This window comes from Prionailurus bengalensis, chromosome D4 (genome assembly GCF_016509475.1).
Source record: "Prionailurus bengalensis isolate Pbe53 chromosome D4, Fcat_Pben_1.1_paternal_pri, whole genome shotgun sequence".
NCBI classification, from domain to species: Eukaryota; Metazoa; Chordata; class Mammalia; order Carnivora; family Felidae; genus Prionailurus; species Prionailurus bengalensis.
In genome coordinates, this window is record NC_057359.1 from 956,125 (window position 1) to 971,177 (window position 15,053).

The 15,053-nt window shown below is 54.8% G+C and overlaps 1 protein-coding gene across 3 annotated transcripts; it reads left to right on the forward strand.

Moving 5' to 3' along the window:
* The first annotated feature begins 519 nt into the window (after positions 1–519).
* Positions 520–13,906, forward strand: CARD19 (caspase recruitment domain family member 19). Of its 3 annotated transcripts, XM_043567181.1 has the most exons (6): positions 520–734; positions 10,077–10,219; positions 11,661–11,814; positions 12,876–12,935; positions 13,120–13,191; positions 13,642–13,906. In XM_043567181.1, the coding sequence occupies exons 1-6, from the start codon at positions 728–730 to the stop codon at positions 13,755–13,757; spliced, it is 552 nt and encodes a 183-aa protein (XP_043423116.1). In that variant the 5' UTR covers positions 520–727; the 3' UTR covers positions 13,758–13,906. The 3 variants fall into 3 exon arrangements, with proteins under 3 accessions (XP_043423116.1, XP_043423119.1, XP_043423117.1); XM_043567184.1 differs by lacking the exon at positions 13,120–13,191 and having other exon boundaries at positions 521–734; XM_043567182.1 differs by lacking the exon at positions 12,876–12,935 and having other exon boundaries at positions 523–734.
* Positions 13,907–15,053: the final 1,147 nt, after the last annotated feature.

Here is a 15,053-nt window from a genome sequence, read left to right on the forward strand (position 1 = left end):
GGTTGGAAACTCGAGACTTCAGAAGGCCCCTAGGTGGCGGGGCCGGGCTCAGTGACGGGCATGGCTCAGGGCTGTAGCAGCGACCTAACAGACGTCAGCAAGGGTAGGGCTCAGTGGAGTCGGAGCTTAGAGCCCTCGCGTAGGTGAAGACGCCTACGGCGCCCTGGATGGAAGGGCCTCAGCGAGGGGTGGGGCCAAGAACTCTTGCCAGAGCCGTAGGTGCCGCCAGAGGCGGAGGTGTTCAAGTGGGGGCGGGGCTTAGGACCTTCGCGGCAAGGCCACGGGTCTAGGGGCGGAGCATAACGTCCGGAGGAGGCGGGGCTCGAGTGGGGAGCGGGGCTTTGGGCCCTCGCGGCGCCGCAGCTGCCGCTGGGGGCGGAGCATAACGGGAAGGGGCGGGCTCAGTGGGGGCGGGGCCTGTGACTTCTACGGGTGCCGTAGGTGTCTCGGGTGGAGGCGGGGCTCGAGCGGGGGCAGGGCTTGGGACGCTCGCGGCGCTGCCGCTGCCTCTGTGGGCGGAGCATAACGGGAAAGGGCCGGCTCAGTGGGGACGACTTGGGACTGTGGCGACTACACCGCCGAGACCGGGGCGAGGCCTGCCGGGAGGCGGGCCTGCCGGGAAGGGGCGGAGCGAGTGGGACCGGGCGGGCGGCGGACAGACGACCTGACGGGTGGACGGCGGCAAGTGGACTGGCCGGGCCCGGCCGGGCGCGCGCCGTGCGTCGCCATGACAGGTGAGAGCGGGCCGGCGGGTGTCCAGCCTGCCAGCCCGGGACCGGCGCGCGGCCGCGGTGACCCCCCCGGTGCTGCCCCGGCGGCAGCTCCTCGCGGCAGCGGCCAGTGACCTTGGTCCATGACCGCCTCTCTGTGGGCGGGACGACGACCGGCCGGGGTTGGTGGTCGGAGCCTGGAGGGGCCGTTGGCGAGGGGCTGGGGTGATGCTGCGGCCTGACAGGGGGAGGCGAGGGTGAAAAGGGCACCAGCAGTCTTCGCGGGGGTCATCCTGGCCACCTGACACCCGTGTATAGTACCAGTGGGACTCTTGTTTGGGGTCAGGCCCAGGAGAACCGGGGACACAGACTCAGCCAGCACCCCTGGGCTTTGTGCTGCGTGCAGGGCGGCCCTGCCCCCTCCAGATTCTCCCAGAGTGGGGTCTGAAGTGCAGCCAAACCCCCAGAGCCTGTGTGGACTGCAGAACCCACCTCCCTCCTGGTCCCAGCTGAGCAGGGTCACCTTGTTGTGTGGAACTTCCACTGATGGAGAGACCTGGTGATGGAGATGGGTTGGCCAGGGATCTCATGACAGCATGGTCAGGGAATGTTCTTGCTCCCCAGGGCCCCACTTTTCCAACCTCCGGGGTGGCAGAGGGCTCAGGGAGGCTCCCAAGGGTCCTGTTCTCTTCCCGGTGCTCACTGGAGTCCCACAAATAGGATTTCATGGGCTGGTACCTCGTGTCTTCTGGGACACCAGTGTCCCAGCGTAGGTCAGAAGAGACCCCAGCTGCACCCTATTCGCCTGTCATCTCCCAGAACCCTTCTCATTTGTGGCTGCTTTTTCTGAGAGCCTGCTGTGCCCTTGGCCCTGTGTCAGGTGTAGAAGGACATGTAGGATATTGTCTCCATGTGGATGAGGAAATAAAGGCTCAGGTTGGACAGGTGCCAAGCACCAGGCTACCTGGGTGGTCAGGGGCAGAACTAGACCTGTGCCCTGCCCAGGCCCCTCAAGGTCCTGTGGGAGCGTCTCCACAGCCCCTTTCTCGCAGCCAAGTCGGAGCGCTGAGCCTCTAGAGATCCCTCCCGTCACAGCTCCTCATTTTTGGGGCAGGAAGCTGAGGCCCAGAGAGTGCGGGCAGCTTTGCCAGGCTGCAGGGATGAAATCCTTGGCTCGTTGTTCCTGTGCCATGACTGGGGGGTCTGCCTTGTGCTGGTTCTGGGGCCTTCATGACAAGTTGCAGGGTGAGCATTTGGACCCGATATGTCTGCACGGGGCCAACGCTGGCCAGGTGTCACTGCAGCTGTTACTGTTCTGTGGACCCAGGTGTGCTGGGGAGTGAGCCCTCTCAGCGCCACACCTGAGGCCAGGTCCAGAGCCCCAAACGGGAGGGGATCCTGAGCGGGTCAGGGACTGCAGTGGGGAGGGAGCCATGGAAACTCAGGGAGGCCTCTTGAGGGGAGGATGGTGAGCTGAGTACAGGTTAGCCAGGGGGAAGCCAAGGGACAGGGTTCTTCTCATCCTTTGGCAGGTGTCCCAGGCAGCATGGTGTCACAGCAGGGGCGGGGGGCGGCTGCTGTGCAGACAGCTCAGGAACCTGGGGTGAAGGCACCTGGGGTAGCTCCCACAGGGCCTTGAGTGCCACACAGGGGTAAGGGGTTGGGGGGTCTGTGGTTTTGGCACCAGCTGAGCAAGTAGGTGGGGGAGGTGGGGCTTGGCAGAAGTTGCTGGCAGAGTCGGGTGGGTTTGTGCCAGAACATTCGACTCCATCCTGCAAGAGCTTTCTGGGGCTGTTACTTAGGACCCGGGACCAAAGTTTCCTGTGCATTTTCCTTCCTGGGTGTGGCCATCTGGGTGTGGTTTCCCTGCACGGCTTCCAGCCACCACGGAAAGCTTCAGCCCCAGGCTGTGTATGCCCTGTGCCGGGTGACTCATGCTTGCTGCGGTGGAGACTCCACCTAGCTAGGGCTGCAGCCGGAGGACCGCCAGTGTGCTGTCCGCAGTCCACTGACAGAACTCTTTAGTGAGCGCCTGCTGTATGCCTGCCCTGTGCACGAGTGCACACGCTGTAGAGGCAGTGCTGGGCAGAATAGCCTGGGGTCAGGATGCACTAATTGCACAGTTAATTAGTACGTTAATTAGGCGAGTGGGAAGTCTTGGATGTCAAGAGGCAGTGGCTTCACACAGCCACAAAGCTTTGGATGCCACAAAGCTGTGCCTGGCTCCATCCTCCATCTTCACTCTCTAGTGGCTGAGGTCTTGGGCAGGTCCCTCATCTATTCCCATCTGGAAATGGGGGCGATGGTCTTGCTAGAGCCGCAGAGCTGATGGGGCGATGAAGATGATGTGCACGCAAAGAGCCTGTAGGGTGCCCGGTCACGGGGCACACGCCGTCAGCCGGATCAGAGGGGCTACGAGAGGTGACGCCAGGTGACCGGGAAAGTCCTGCCCATGTGGCCGTGGCAGATCTTTTGGTGTCCCTGGGGGTGACTTCCTCACCATGGTGGAGCTGCTGGCGAGTGCGTCTGCCAGGTAGACTTTCAGGACCTGGGAGGATCCAGAAGTTAGAAATTCATATTTTTGAGGGAAAAGACCAGCCAGGAGGAGGTGGCAGCGGGAGAGAGAGGTGAGGAGGACAGATGGTGTGTTGAGTAGGCCCCATGGCGGAAATCTAGGAGGGGCCCTTCTTGTTCCCACATGATGACCCCATTTGAAAAAATCAACTTTATTGAGGTAGTATTTACTCACAACAAATGCATTTATTCTTCTTAAACATTTTTTAAGTTTATTTATTTATTTTGAGAGAGAGAGAGAGTGGGGGAGGGGCAGAGAGAGAGGGAGAGACCATCCTAAGCAGGCTCTGTGCTGTCATCACAGAGCCAGGCATGGGGCTCCATCCCACAAACCGTGAGATCCTGACCTGAGCTAAGATCAAGAGTCAGTTGCTTAACCGACTGAGCAACCCAGGTGCCCCCAAATGCACCTATTTTTTAAAAATGCTTTAATTTTTATTTTAGAGAAAGAGTGCACACACATAAGTGGGGGAGGGGCAGAGAGAGAGGGAGACACAGAATCTGAAGCAAGTTCCAGGCTGCGAGCTGTCAGCCCAGAGCCCGACTCAGGGCTTGAACCCACAAACGGTGCAATCATGATCTGAGCCGAAGTCAGATGCTCAACTGAGCCACCCAGGTGCCCCAAACATCCGATTCTTGATTTCAGTTCAGGTCATGATCCCAGGGTTGTAGGATCAAGCCCCATGTAGGACTCCACGCTGGGCATGGAATTTGGTTAAGATTCTCTCTCTCCCTCTGCCCCTCCCTCCCACATGCATAGGCTTGTGCTTTATCTCAAAAAATAAGCATTAAAAAAAACCGAGTCTGTATGAATTTTAGAATGAAAAACAAGAAACATCATTGGAGTTTGGATAGGAATTGTGTGGACTCCATAGATCACTTTGGGAAGTATTGTCATCTTCACGGCATTACATCTTCTAATCCATGAACAGAGGGTATATTAATTTGTATCTTTTAAATTTCTTTCAGGGATGTTTTGAAGTTTTCAGTGTACAAGTCTTTTACCTTCTTGGTTGAATTTATTCCTAAGTATTTTATTAGTTTTGATGACATTGTAAGTGGAATTGTTTTCTTATTTTCTTTTTTGGATTGTTGATTATTAGTGTATAGAGATGCAACTGGTTGTTGTGTATTGATTTTGTATCTTGCAGCTTTGCTGAGTTTGTTGATTAATTTTAACCTTTTTAGAGTTTTCTAGATAGAAGATCATGCCATCTGCAAAAAGAGATCATTTTACTTACTCCTTTTTTTTGAATTTTTTAAAATGTTTTTATTTATTTTTGAAGGAGAAAGAAAGAGACAGAGCATGAGTGGGGGAGGAGCAGAGAGAGAGGGAGACACAGAATCAGAAGCAGGCTCCAGGCTCCGAGCTGTCAGCACAGAGCCTGATGCGGGGCTTGAACCCACAAACTGTGGCTCATGATCTGAGCCAAAGCCAGACACTCAACCGACTGAGCCACCCAGGCGCCCCCCCCCTTTTTTTTTTTATTTTTTTTTTACTTATTCCTTTTCATTTGAATACTTTTTTTTTTTTTTTTTTTTTGTCTAATTGCTCTGGCTAGAACTTCAGTAATGCATTGAAAAGAAGTAGTGAGGGTGGGCCTCTTGCTTGGTTTCTGATCTTAGGGGAAAAGCTTTCAGACTTTTACCATTAAGCATGATATTTGCTGAGTGTTTTTCATATGTGACTTTCATCATGTTGAGGAAATTTTCTTCTAAATTTATTGAGTGCTTTTTTCCTTTAATCAAGAAGGAATGTTGCATTTGTCAAACGCCTTTCTGCATCATTTGAGATGACCGTGATCGTGTGTGTGTTTCTTCATTCTATTAACATAATGTATTACATTGATGGATTATCTTATGTTGAACCACCCTTGCATTCTGGTGTATAATCCTTTTAATATGCTGCTGAATTCAGTTTACTAGTATTTTGTTGAAGATTTTGGCATCTGTGTTTCTAAGTGATATTGGTCTGCAATTTTCTTGTTATCTGTGACTGGTTTCGGTAACAGGGTAATGCTGGCCTCATGGAATGAGTTAGGAAGTGTTCCCTCCTCTATGTTTTTTGGAAGAATTATAGAAGTTTTGGTATTTAAATGTTGGGTAGAATTCACCAGTGGAGCCATCTGGTCCTGAGCTTTTATTTGTTAGGACAGTTTTGATTACTAATTGAATCTCCTTACTAGTTAGAGGTCCATTGAGATTTTCTCTGTGTTCATGTTTTGGTTATGGTAGATTGTGTGTTTTTAGGGATTTGTCCACTTCATCTAGTTTGTCCAATTTGTTGGCTTACACATTTTCAAAGTATTCTTTTATAATCCTTTTTATTTTTGTAAAATTGATAGTTCATTTCCTACTTTTATTTCTGATGTTAGTAATTTGAGTCTTTTTTTCTTTGTAAGTCTAGCTAACAGTTTGTCAATTTGTTGATCTTTCCAAAGAACCAAGTTTTGTATTTGGTTTTGTTTTTTCTATTTTCCATGTCAATTATCTTTGCTATAATCTTTATTATTTCCTCCCCTTCTGCTATTTTGAGTCTAGTTTGCTCTTCCCTTCCTACTTCCTTAAGGTGTAACATTAGGGTGCTGATTTGAAATCTTTCTTCTGGTGTAAAGTGTGCATTTCCAGCCTAAATGTCATCTTCCAAACTGTTTTCATGGCATCCCTTACATGTTGGTGTGTCGTATTTTTATTTTCAGTTGTCTCAAGGTACTTGCTAATTTCCCTTGTGATTTCTTCTTTGATCCATTGTTTCATTTTCACATAAAAGTGAATTTTCTGGTTTTCCTTCTGTTACTGATTTTTGGCTTTATTCCATGTGATCAGAAAGACCCTTTGTATGATTTCAGCCTTTTTAAAGACATTAAGACTTGTTTTGTAGCCACCTTTGTTTTATGGTCTGTCCTGGAGGATGTTCTATGTGTGCTTGAGAAGAATGTACAGGTCCACCTTGGAGCTATTGTGAGTTCGGTCCCAGACCACCACAGTAAAGCAAATACTGCGATGAAGTGAGTCCAGTAAAAAAAAAAAAAAAAAAATAGTAAGCCCAGTATATTTCTTGGTTTCCCAGCACATATAAAAGTTATGTTTACATTATGCTGTACTCTATCAAGTGCACAGTAGCATTATGTCTTAAAAATAATGTGTATACCTTAATTAAAAACATTTTATTGCTAAAAATGCTACCAATTATCTGAGTTTTCAGCAACTCATAATCACTGATCACAGATCACCGTAACAATTGTAATAATAATGAGAAGGTTTGAAATACGGTTTGAAGAATGAAAAGTTTGAATTGCAAGAACTATCAGAACGTGACACAGAGACCCAAGTGAGTCGATGCTGGTGGAAAAGTGGCTCCAGTGGACTTGCTCGGAGCAGGCTCGGCACAGACCCGCAGTTTGTAAACTCGCGGTATCTGCAAAGTGCGGTAAAGGGAGGTGCACCTGTATTTTCTGCTGCTGTTGGGTGACTGCAGTCCGGGTGTGTTGGCCCTCGTTGGTTATCATGTGGCTCACACCCTCCGTTCCCTTACTGGTCATCTGTGTGGTGGTTCTGGCTATTACTAAGAGTGCGGTACTGGGGCACCTGGGTGGCTCAGGCAGTCAAGCGTCCGACTTCAGCTCAAGTTGTGATCTCACAGCTCGTGAGTTCGAGCCCCGCGTCGGGCTCTGTGCTGACAGCTCAGAGCCTGGAGCCTGCTTTGGATTCTGTGTCTCCCTCTCCCTCCGCCCCTCCCCCACTCACGCTCTGTCTCTCTCTCTCTCTCTCTCTCTCTCTCGCTCAAGAATAAACATTAAAAAAATAATAAAAGTGTGGCACTGAAATCTCCAACTGATACTATTTGCATTATTACTAAATCTTTACTATTATCTGGGGGCTCTGATACCTGGCTCATGTGCTTATTAGATCTTCTTGGTGAATTGACTCTATTATTAACGCTGATGTACTTCTTGGTCTTTTGTAACAGTTTTTGATGCAAAGTCGATCTTGGCTTCTATTCTCAGAGCCACCCTGCTCTCTTTGAGTTGCTGTTTGCAGCGACATCTTTTCCCATCTTTTCACTTTCGGCCCATGTGTGTCTTTGGATCTGAGTCTTTTGGAGACAGCTCATAGTTTGAATCATATGTTTTTAATCCTCAGAGGACAAACAACTCTGTTTCTCCTCTGCTCCTACACGCAGCACTCATACCTCTGAGGACTCCTGGCACTTCTGGTCACCAGGTATGCGGTCCCTCACCTCCATCAAGCAGTCCCCTGACACCAGCTGGGGGTGTCACAGTTCACCTCTTGACGCTGTCTCCCTGGGGATGGCCTCAGTTCCCACTTGTGAAGAGCTCAGTCCTGTACACCGTCCCCGCTGCAGACCCCGGTCACAAGGCTTCTCACTGACTGGCTATAAACCGAGGGTCCTGTGACCCCCTCTTTTGGTTCAGTCATTTGCTACAGCTCACAGAATCTGGGAGAACACTTTCCATACCAGTGCTGATTTATCACAGAAGGATACAAGTGAACATCCACACACACAGGGTGCTTAGAGCAAAGAACTCGGGAAGGGGCCCAGAGCCTCCGTGTCCCTGCCAGGCCAGGCGCCCCAGCGCTTCCATGTGCTCTGCAACCCAGAAGCTCGTCCAACTCCATCCTCTCGGGGTTTTACGCAGGTTTTATTACATAGGCGTCATTGATTCAATGATTGGCCATTGGTGATGGATTCGGCCTCCAGCCCCTCTCCCCTCTAAGCCTCATGTGGTTGGCTCCACGGGCAACCAGTCCCATCTTGTGGTTATTTAGGGGCTTTAGAAGAGTCACCTCATGCACATGGCCAGATGAGGTTGAAGGGGGCTCGTTAGGAACAAAAGACACCTTCATCTTCATGGCTCATCTCTTAGGACATTCCAGGGGGTTCAGGAGCCCTGTGCCAATATATATTTCTTACTAGAAATCACAATATCAAAATTCCATTTTGCCAATCTACATCTGTTAATCTGTTTACATTTTTTTTTAATGTTTATTTACTTTTGAGACAGAGAGACAGAGCATGAGCATGGAAGGAGCAGGGAGAGAGGGAGACACAGAATCGGAAGCAGGCTCCGGCCTCTGAGCTATCAGCCCAGAGCCTGACGTGGGGCTCGAACTCACAAGCCGTGAGATACTGACCTGAGCCGAAGTCAGAGGCTTAACCGACTGAGCCACCCAGGTGCCCCTGTTTACATTTATTTTTTTGAGAGCTTTTATTTTATAAGTAATCTCTACACCCAATGTGGGGCTCGAACTCATGATCCCACGATCAAGAGTTGCATGCTCCACTGACTGAGCCAGATAGGCACTCCTTAATCTGTTTACATTTAAAGTAATTACTTCAGGGGCACCTGGGTGGCGCAGTCGGTTAAGCGTCCGACTTCAGCCAGGTCACTATCTCGCGGCCCGTGAGTTCGAGCCCCGCGTCAGGCTCTGGGCTGATGGCTCAGAGCCTGGAGCCTGTTTCCAGTTCTGTGTCTCCCTCTCTCTCTGCCCCTCCCCCAATCATGCTCTGTCTCTCTCTGTCCCAAAAATAAATAAATGTTGAAAAAAAAATTTTTTTTAAGTAATTACTTCAATCACTGAGGTGCCTGGGTGGCCCCATTGGTAAGCCTCGACTTCAGCTCAGGTCATCATCCCACGGTGATTTCAGGCCCTGTGTCCACCTTTGTGCTGACAGCTCAGAGCCTGGAACCTGCTTCGGATTCTGTGTCTCTCTCTTTGTCTCTGCCCCTCCCCCTGCTCATTCTCTCTCTCTCACTCTCAGAAGTAAACATTAAAAAAAATAATAATAAACTCATTACTGCAATTACTGATAATGAATCGCTTGTTTCTGCATTTTTGCTGTTTGTTTTCTGTAGGTCTTGTAGCTTTTTGTCCTTTATCCATTACTAACTTCTTTCATGTTTAGTTGATTTTCTGTAATAACATTTTTTATTTCCTTTTGTGGATATTCCACGGATATTTTCTTTGTGGCTACCATGAGAGTTCCACATAACATCCTAAAGTTATAACCATCTAATGTGAATTGATATCAACTTAATTCCAGTCACACACAAAAACTCTCCTCCTTTGCAGCTCTGCCCTCACCCAGCCCCCGTGTCCACCAGCAAGTGGGACAGGCTGGCACCATTGGGGGGGGGGGATGCACCTGGTCACGTAGTGGATGCTCTGGGATTCAGCACCCTTCCTTGGGGATCCTGTGCCTCCCACCAACCACTGACCCGCCCCTGGGCTTTAAAGGCCTGTCATTCTAAAGAACATTCTCAATGGGAAAAAAGGCATGGCAGTGATGCCGTGATGCCAGGACTCTGGCTGGGCACACCGGTCTGCTTTGTGGCAGCCTCACAAGGCTGGGCAAGCTCACATGTCCCGTGGCCATGTCAGCACGGGCCACCCAGCCCTGCGTCCCTGTCCCTGTGGGAACAGCAGCGTGGGAGCTGCAGGGTCGGGCCTTCTCCAGGCTGCTGTGTCCCTGCAGCAGGCCCTCGGGGGGGACCCAGGGACAGCGGACTCGGCCTGAGTTTATCTCCTGCTGCAAGCTTTCAGGCGTAGAAGAGAAGAGCTGGAGTCTGTGGTCCCACACACTAGTGCGCCCCATCTCTGGCAGGGGGGCCGCAGGACACGGGGGCTCCGGACTGTGCATAGCCTGAGTGGGTGGGACGGCTTACAGCTGATGCGCCGCCCCGGGGCCATGCCGCGGGTGGCATGTGGGCCCCGTTGCCGCTCCTCGGCCGTGCGGGCTCATGCCCTCCGTGCTCTCTGCTGTTTCAGAGCAGACCTACTGTGACCGCCTGGTCCAGGACACGCCTTTCCTGATGGGCCACGGACGCCTCAGTGAGCAGCAGGTGGACAGGATCATCCTCCAGCTGAACCGCTACTACCCCCAGATCCTCAGCAACAATGACGCAGAGAAGGTGCTGGGGTGGGGGGAGGTCGGGGGGCGGCACATCTCTCCCTCCCTGTCCCTCCCTCCCTGGGCTGGGAGAAAGCGGGTGGGGGGTGGGGGGTGGAGAAGGACAGTGGAGGTGAAAGCCTGACTCCTGGCAGTGACGTTGGGCCCGGAACACGGGCTCCTTGAGCCTCAGTCTCTCCCTGTGTCCTCGGGGCCTGCCAGCCCTCCAGAGCCGCTGGAAGCATCACAGGAGACAGGACAGTGCGCCACTGCATGTGACAAGCCTGGGAGGGGAGAGGGGGCGGGGGCGCTGGCCGGGCTCACCCCAATGCCGCAGGGCTCCGCACCCCGCCTCTTCCAAAGGTTCAAAAGTGGACACCGAGGGAGGTGGGTGCACCTCGCCTGAGCCGCCCTTTCCCTGACTCCCCCTCAGGGCCAGGGCTTTGGGGTGTGGGGCCCCCTCCAGCTGAGTGGCTGAGTGAGCCCCACTCTCTGGGCTGCAGGGCTGCCTACAGGGCTTGGGGCCTCTCCCGGGCACAGTGAGGCTGACCCCCAATACAGCTGGAAGGCTCATGGGCCCTGCCACTGGCTCAGATGCTCAGGTTGTGAAAGTCTACAGCAAAGGAAAAGTACGGGTGGAATTCATACCTTATTATTGTAATTAAAAGTCTAATACATGTTTATTATATAAATATTTGAGAAGTCTCAGACGTTTTTACAAGAAGAAGGAGAGTCCTGCATGCGCATTGCCACGCTATTCTGCTCCTTGGTTTCTCTGGCTCCCACCATCCACTTGCAGCTTCTGTTACACTCTGGTTCTGAGTGGAACGGTATGCTGCCACCAGGTGGCAGCACCAGGCCACAGCCTCCAGGTCCTGCATCAATGCCACCTGCCGGCTCACTGACCTTTAGAACCATACATTTCTCCATGAACTCATCAGAAGATTCTGGGTTATTTTGTTTTGTTTTCCTGCTTAGCCCTCCGTTTTTAAATTCCTTGAGTCACATTCCTGTTGACTATAAACTACTAGAAGTTATTACTTATGACATCACCTCCTTGATTCCTTGTAGCCTTTTTACAAGTGAAGACACAGAGTCCCAAGGTGTAAAATGACCTGCCAAAGTCACATGGCAAACCGTCAGCTTTTAACAGTTGGAACAATGTCACCACTGTCTTTCTTGATGACCTGTCCTGGCCTCCACAGGGAGGGGGCTCCACAGGGAGGACCAGTGGCTGTGCTGTGACCACAGCACTGGCTTGGGCGCCACGTGGGTGGGCTGTGGCCCTGGTGGCACTTGATGCCTCCATCACTCCTCTGGGTGCTCTGTGCTGCCGCCCTCGCCGCACCCCGGGCAGGGGCCCCTCTGCTGCAGAAGCTGGAGCCCAGGGCAGAGCCAGAGCCCCCAGCCTCCTGGCCCTGCCCCTCCGGCCTGACCTTTCCACGCACCCTTTCCACCCCCAGTTCCGGAATCCCAGGGCGTCCCTGCGAGTGCGGCTCTGTGACCTGCTGGGCCACCTACAGCGGAGCGGCGAGCGGGACTGCCAGGAGTTCTACCGGGCCCTGTACATCCACGCGCAGCCCCTGCACAGCCGCCTGCCCAGCCGGCTGGCCCTGCGTAAGTGTGCCCCCCGCGCCCCCAGACAGGAGCAAGCTGTCGGATGCGGACACTGCCGCATCTTGCGTGCCTGCTGTTACACAGGAGGAGGCGTCTGGCGGGTGTGGCTCCGCCCTGCCTCCAGCCTGGTGCCCTGGGGCCCGTCACCTGCGGGCTGGGGGCCGCTCACGGCTGTGCCGGCCTTGAGTGTCTGTGCCCCCGTGGCAGAAACTGTGGTCGTGCCCGCAACTGAGGGTGCCCTGGCCGGGGGCGGGGGGATCCCCGTAACGTGGGCGTTTCTGTAGAACGAGGTCAGGCACGGTGGCTGGTCTGAGGCATGCGCGCTTGGGTTTCAAGGGTTTTGCCCGAGAGCTCAAGAGGCACGTGAGTCCCAAGGGACCCTCTGAGCTGCACGTGGGGATGGAGGAGACACAGGCGGGGATGGCAGTCCAGGCCTGAGACCTCTGTGCCCTGGTCCCCTGGAGGAGGGGCCGGTGTCCCTCGATCTTCTGATGGGGAGCCGGAGGCCTGAGGGACAGGGTGGCTCACCCTGACTGCTCAGCTGGGACCCCGGGGCAGGTGTCCCTGACCTGAGGATGAGCTCTGGTCCAGGACCCGTGTGTCACACCAGCCACTGGGGGGCCCCACAGTCTGGCTGGGCATCAAGCACCTTCCAGGCTCCTGGGCCACCACCAGCAGGTGGCCGGTTGGGGAGGTCTGGGAGAGAGTGTGCCCTGCCCTCGTATGGACAGCACCAGACTTGGGATGCTACGCTTGGTGCCTGCCTCCGCACGGAGCGATGCCCCCTACCCATGGCCCTCGGGGTCTCAGGATGTGGACAGAAGGAGATCCAAAACTCAGGGTTCTGTGACGCTGATCCCACGGTTCCCTCCTTGGTGCTCATTCTGCCACGCCTGGCCCAGAAGGCTGGGTGGGTGTGTGTACAGCCTGGTCCGGCCCAGCCTAGGGGTTCCGGGGGTGGAGGGAAGGAGCCTGAGCAGCCCCTTGGTTTCCTGCAGGCGGGGCGACCACCCTCCTCTGGCCGGCCCACAACTAACCGAGCCCTGTGATTTTGTTTCCAGAGAACTCAGATTGCACAGAGCTAGACTCCGGCACCGTGGGCCGCGAGCTCAGTGACAGGGGTAACGGCCTCCCACGTCCCCCACCCTGTCCCCCACCCAGGGCTCCGTCTCTGCCTCAGGGTCTTCTCCTTTCCGAGTCAGGCTCGGTCCTGCCTTCCCATTGACTGGGCCCCAGGGTGCTCGCTGGGGCGCCCGCCGTCCGGGCTCAGGCGGCCATGTGCCCACATGCCTCCTTTCTCCCCAGGACCCGTGGCCTTCCTGGCCTGCCTCGGCCTGGCTGCGGGGCTGGCGCTCCTCGTCTACTGCTGCCCTCCAGGTGGGTGCCGCCTGCCAGGCCCAGGCACCGAGCCACCTGGCCTCCCTGTGCCTCAATTTCCTAGCCTGTGTGGTGGGACGGCAGTGGGGCCCAGTTTGCAGGCACAGGAAGAAGAGGGAGTATGGGGGCTCCACCACCCCCAGGGGTCGGAGGGTGACAGCCCCTGGCAGGAGGCAGGGTGCAGCCGGGGCCCTGGGGGCCCCTGTCCTGTGTGGGGCCCGGAGTAGGGTGCCCACCTCTGGCCCCCATGTCACAGCCCTGGCAAATGGACGGGGGCCCGCAGCCCAGCATGGCAGCTGCCGTCCCTGCCTGGCCACACCGGGCCTGTCACAGTTGTGGACGGGGAGCCAGTGCCGCACAGGCCCACTTGGCAGGGACGCCCCACGCCGCTTGGCTGTGGGGCTGCACAGGCACGTCGGTGGCAGTGTCTGAGACCACCTTGTCTTCCAGACCCCAAGGTGCTGCCGGGGACCCGGCGTGTCCTGGGCTTCTCCCCCATCATCGTCGACAGGCACGTCAGCCGCTTCCTGCTGGCCTTCCTCACAGATGACCTGGGAGGGCTCTGATGACCCTGCCCCCACCACAGAACCCCGCCTGCCTGCCGAGGGGGCCCCACTTTTCTAAATGTTTATTTTTCACTATTTATACTTTTTTAAGAAAGTTACCTTCGCCTGACAAAGGTGCTCAACATTAAATGTTGGAGTCTTGTCGCTTCCCTTGGGAATGTTTTCTGAATGATTCTGACTTGAGACCCTGTGGTGTCTTGGCTGGCGGGGCTGACTCAGAGGGCTCTCAGTGTCCCACACTCAGCCCGGGGCCAGGTTGCCCCAGGCTGCCCCAGCCCCCACTGCCCCTCAGCACCCGCCCCCCAACATCCCCCCACCTCACCGTCTCCCCAGAAGGTCCCTCCTCTCTTTCCCCTGCTCCCTCCCACCGTGCCTCTCCAGAGCCCACACCCCTCACTTGGAGCCCCTCTGTAGTCGTCTGCCTGGCACGCGGTCAGCCCCCACACCCATCCCCCCATCCCTGCCCATCACCTCGCCCTTCCCAGCCACCAGCCCAGGTGGGAGGGCTGGGTGGGGGCACTGCCCCGCCATCTGTCAGCCCCTGCCTGGGGCCACGGGGGGGGGGGGGCACCAGCTGCACATACCAGGATGCCCCAAGAAGCCCCATGCCCATATGTGTTCACTCCACCCTGCGACCCCAGCAGGTGGGGGCTGCATCCCTGCTTTCCTGAAGAGGATACTGAGGTTACTCAGCCAGGAAAAGGGGGACCTGGCACGTGAGGGGGTCTAAGATTCACCACTGCCTTCATTCTCTTCTGTGATGTGTCCTAAAGGGACCCTTCACAGCCCCTTGTCCCCATCGAGTCACCAGAGCCAACACCCGGGTCCGGGGCCCTGCCTGACCTCACCCACCTCTGTCCTGGGAGTGGAGTCCCTCCCTACCAGGAGGTGAGACCTGGGCTTAATGGGTCTGGGGTGGGTCCATTGGGCCTAGAAACGAGCCCAAGGTCTTGTCCCAGATTCCAGGCAGAAACTCAGAACAAAACAGTCCACAAAACCTTCTAGAACTTTTAGAGTTGAGAAATGTCATTGTGCCATCCAGGGTCCTGGCCTCTGGCTCCTCCCCACTGCCCCCACCAGCCTGGGGTTTGCACCACCCCCCTCATCCTCATCTTGGGGACACTGGCCTAGCCCCTCAACTGGGGTGTCTACACCTGTCTCACCTGCCAGCCTCAGGCTCAGGATCCCAATGTGGAAACTTCCCCTTGGACATGGGAGGGTAAGTGTGCAAGTCCAAGAGGGCCTGGTGCCCTAGCCTTGGCATTCAGTGTCACAACCCCGAGGGCCCCGAAAGCT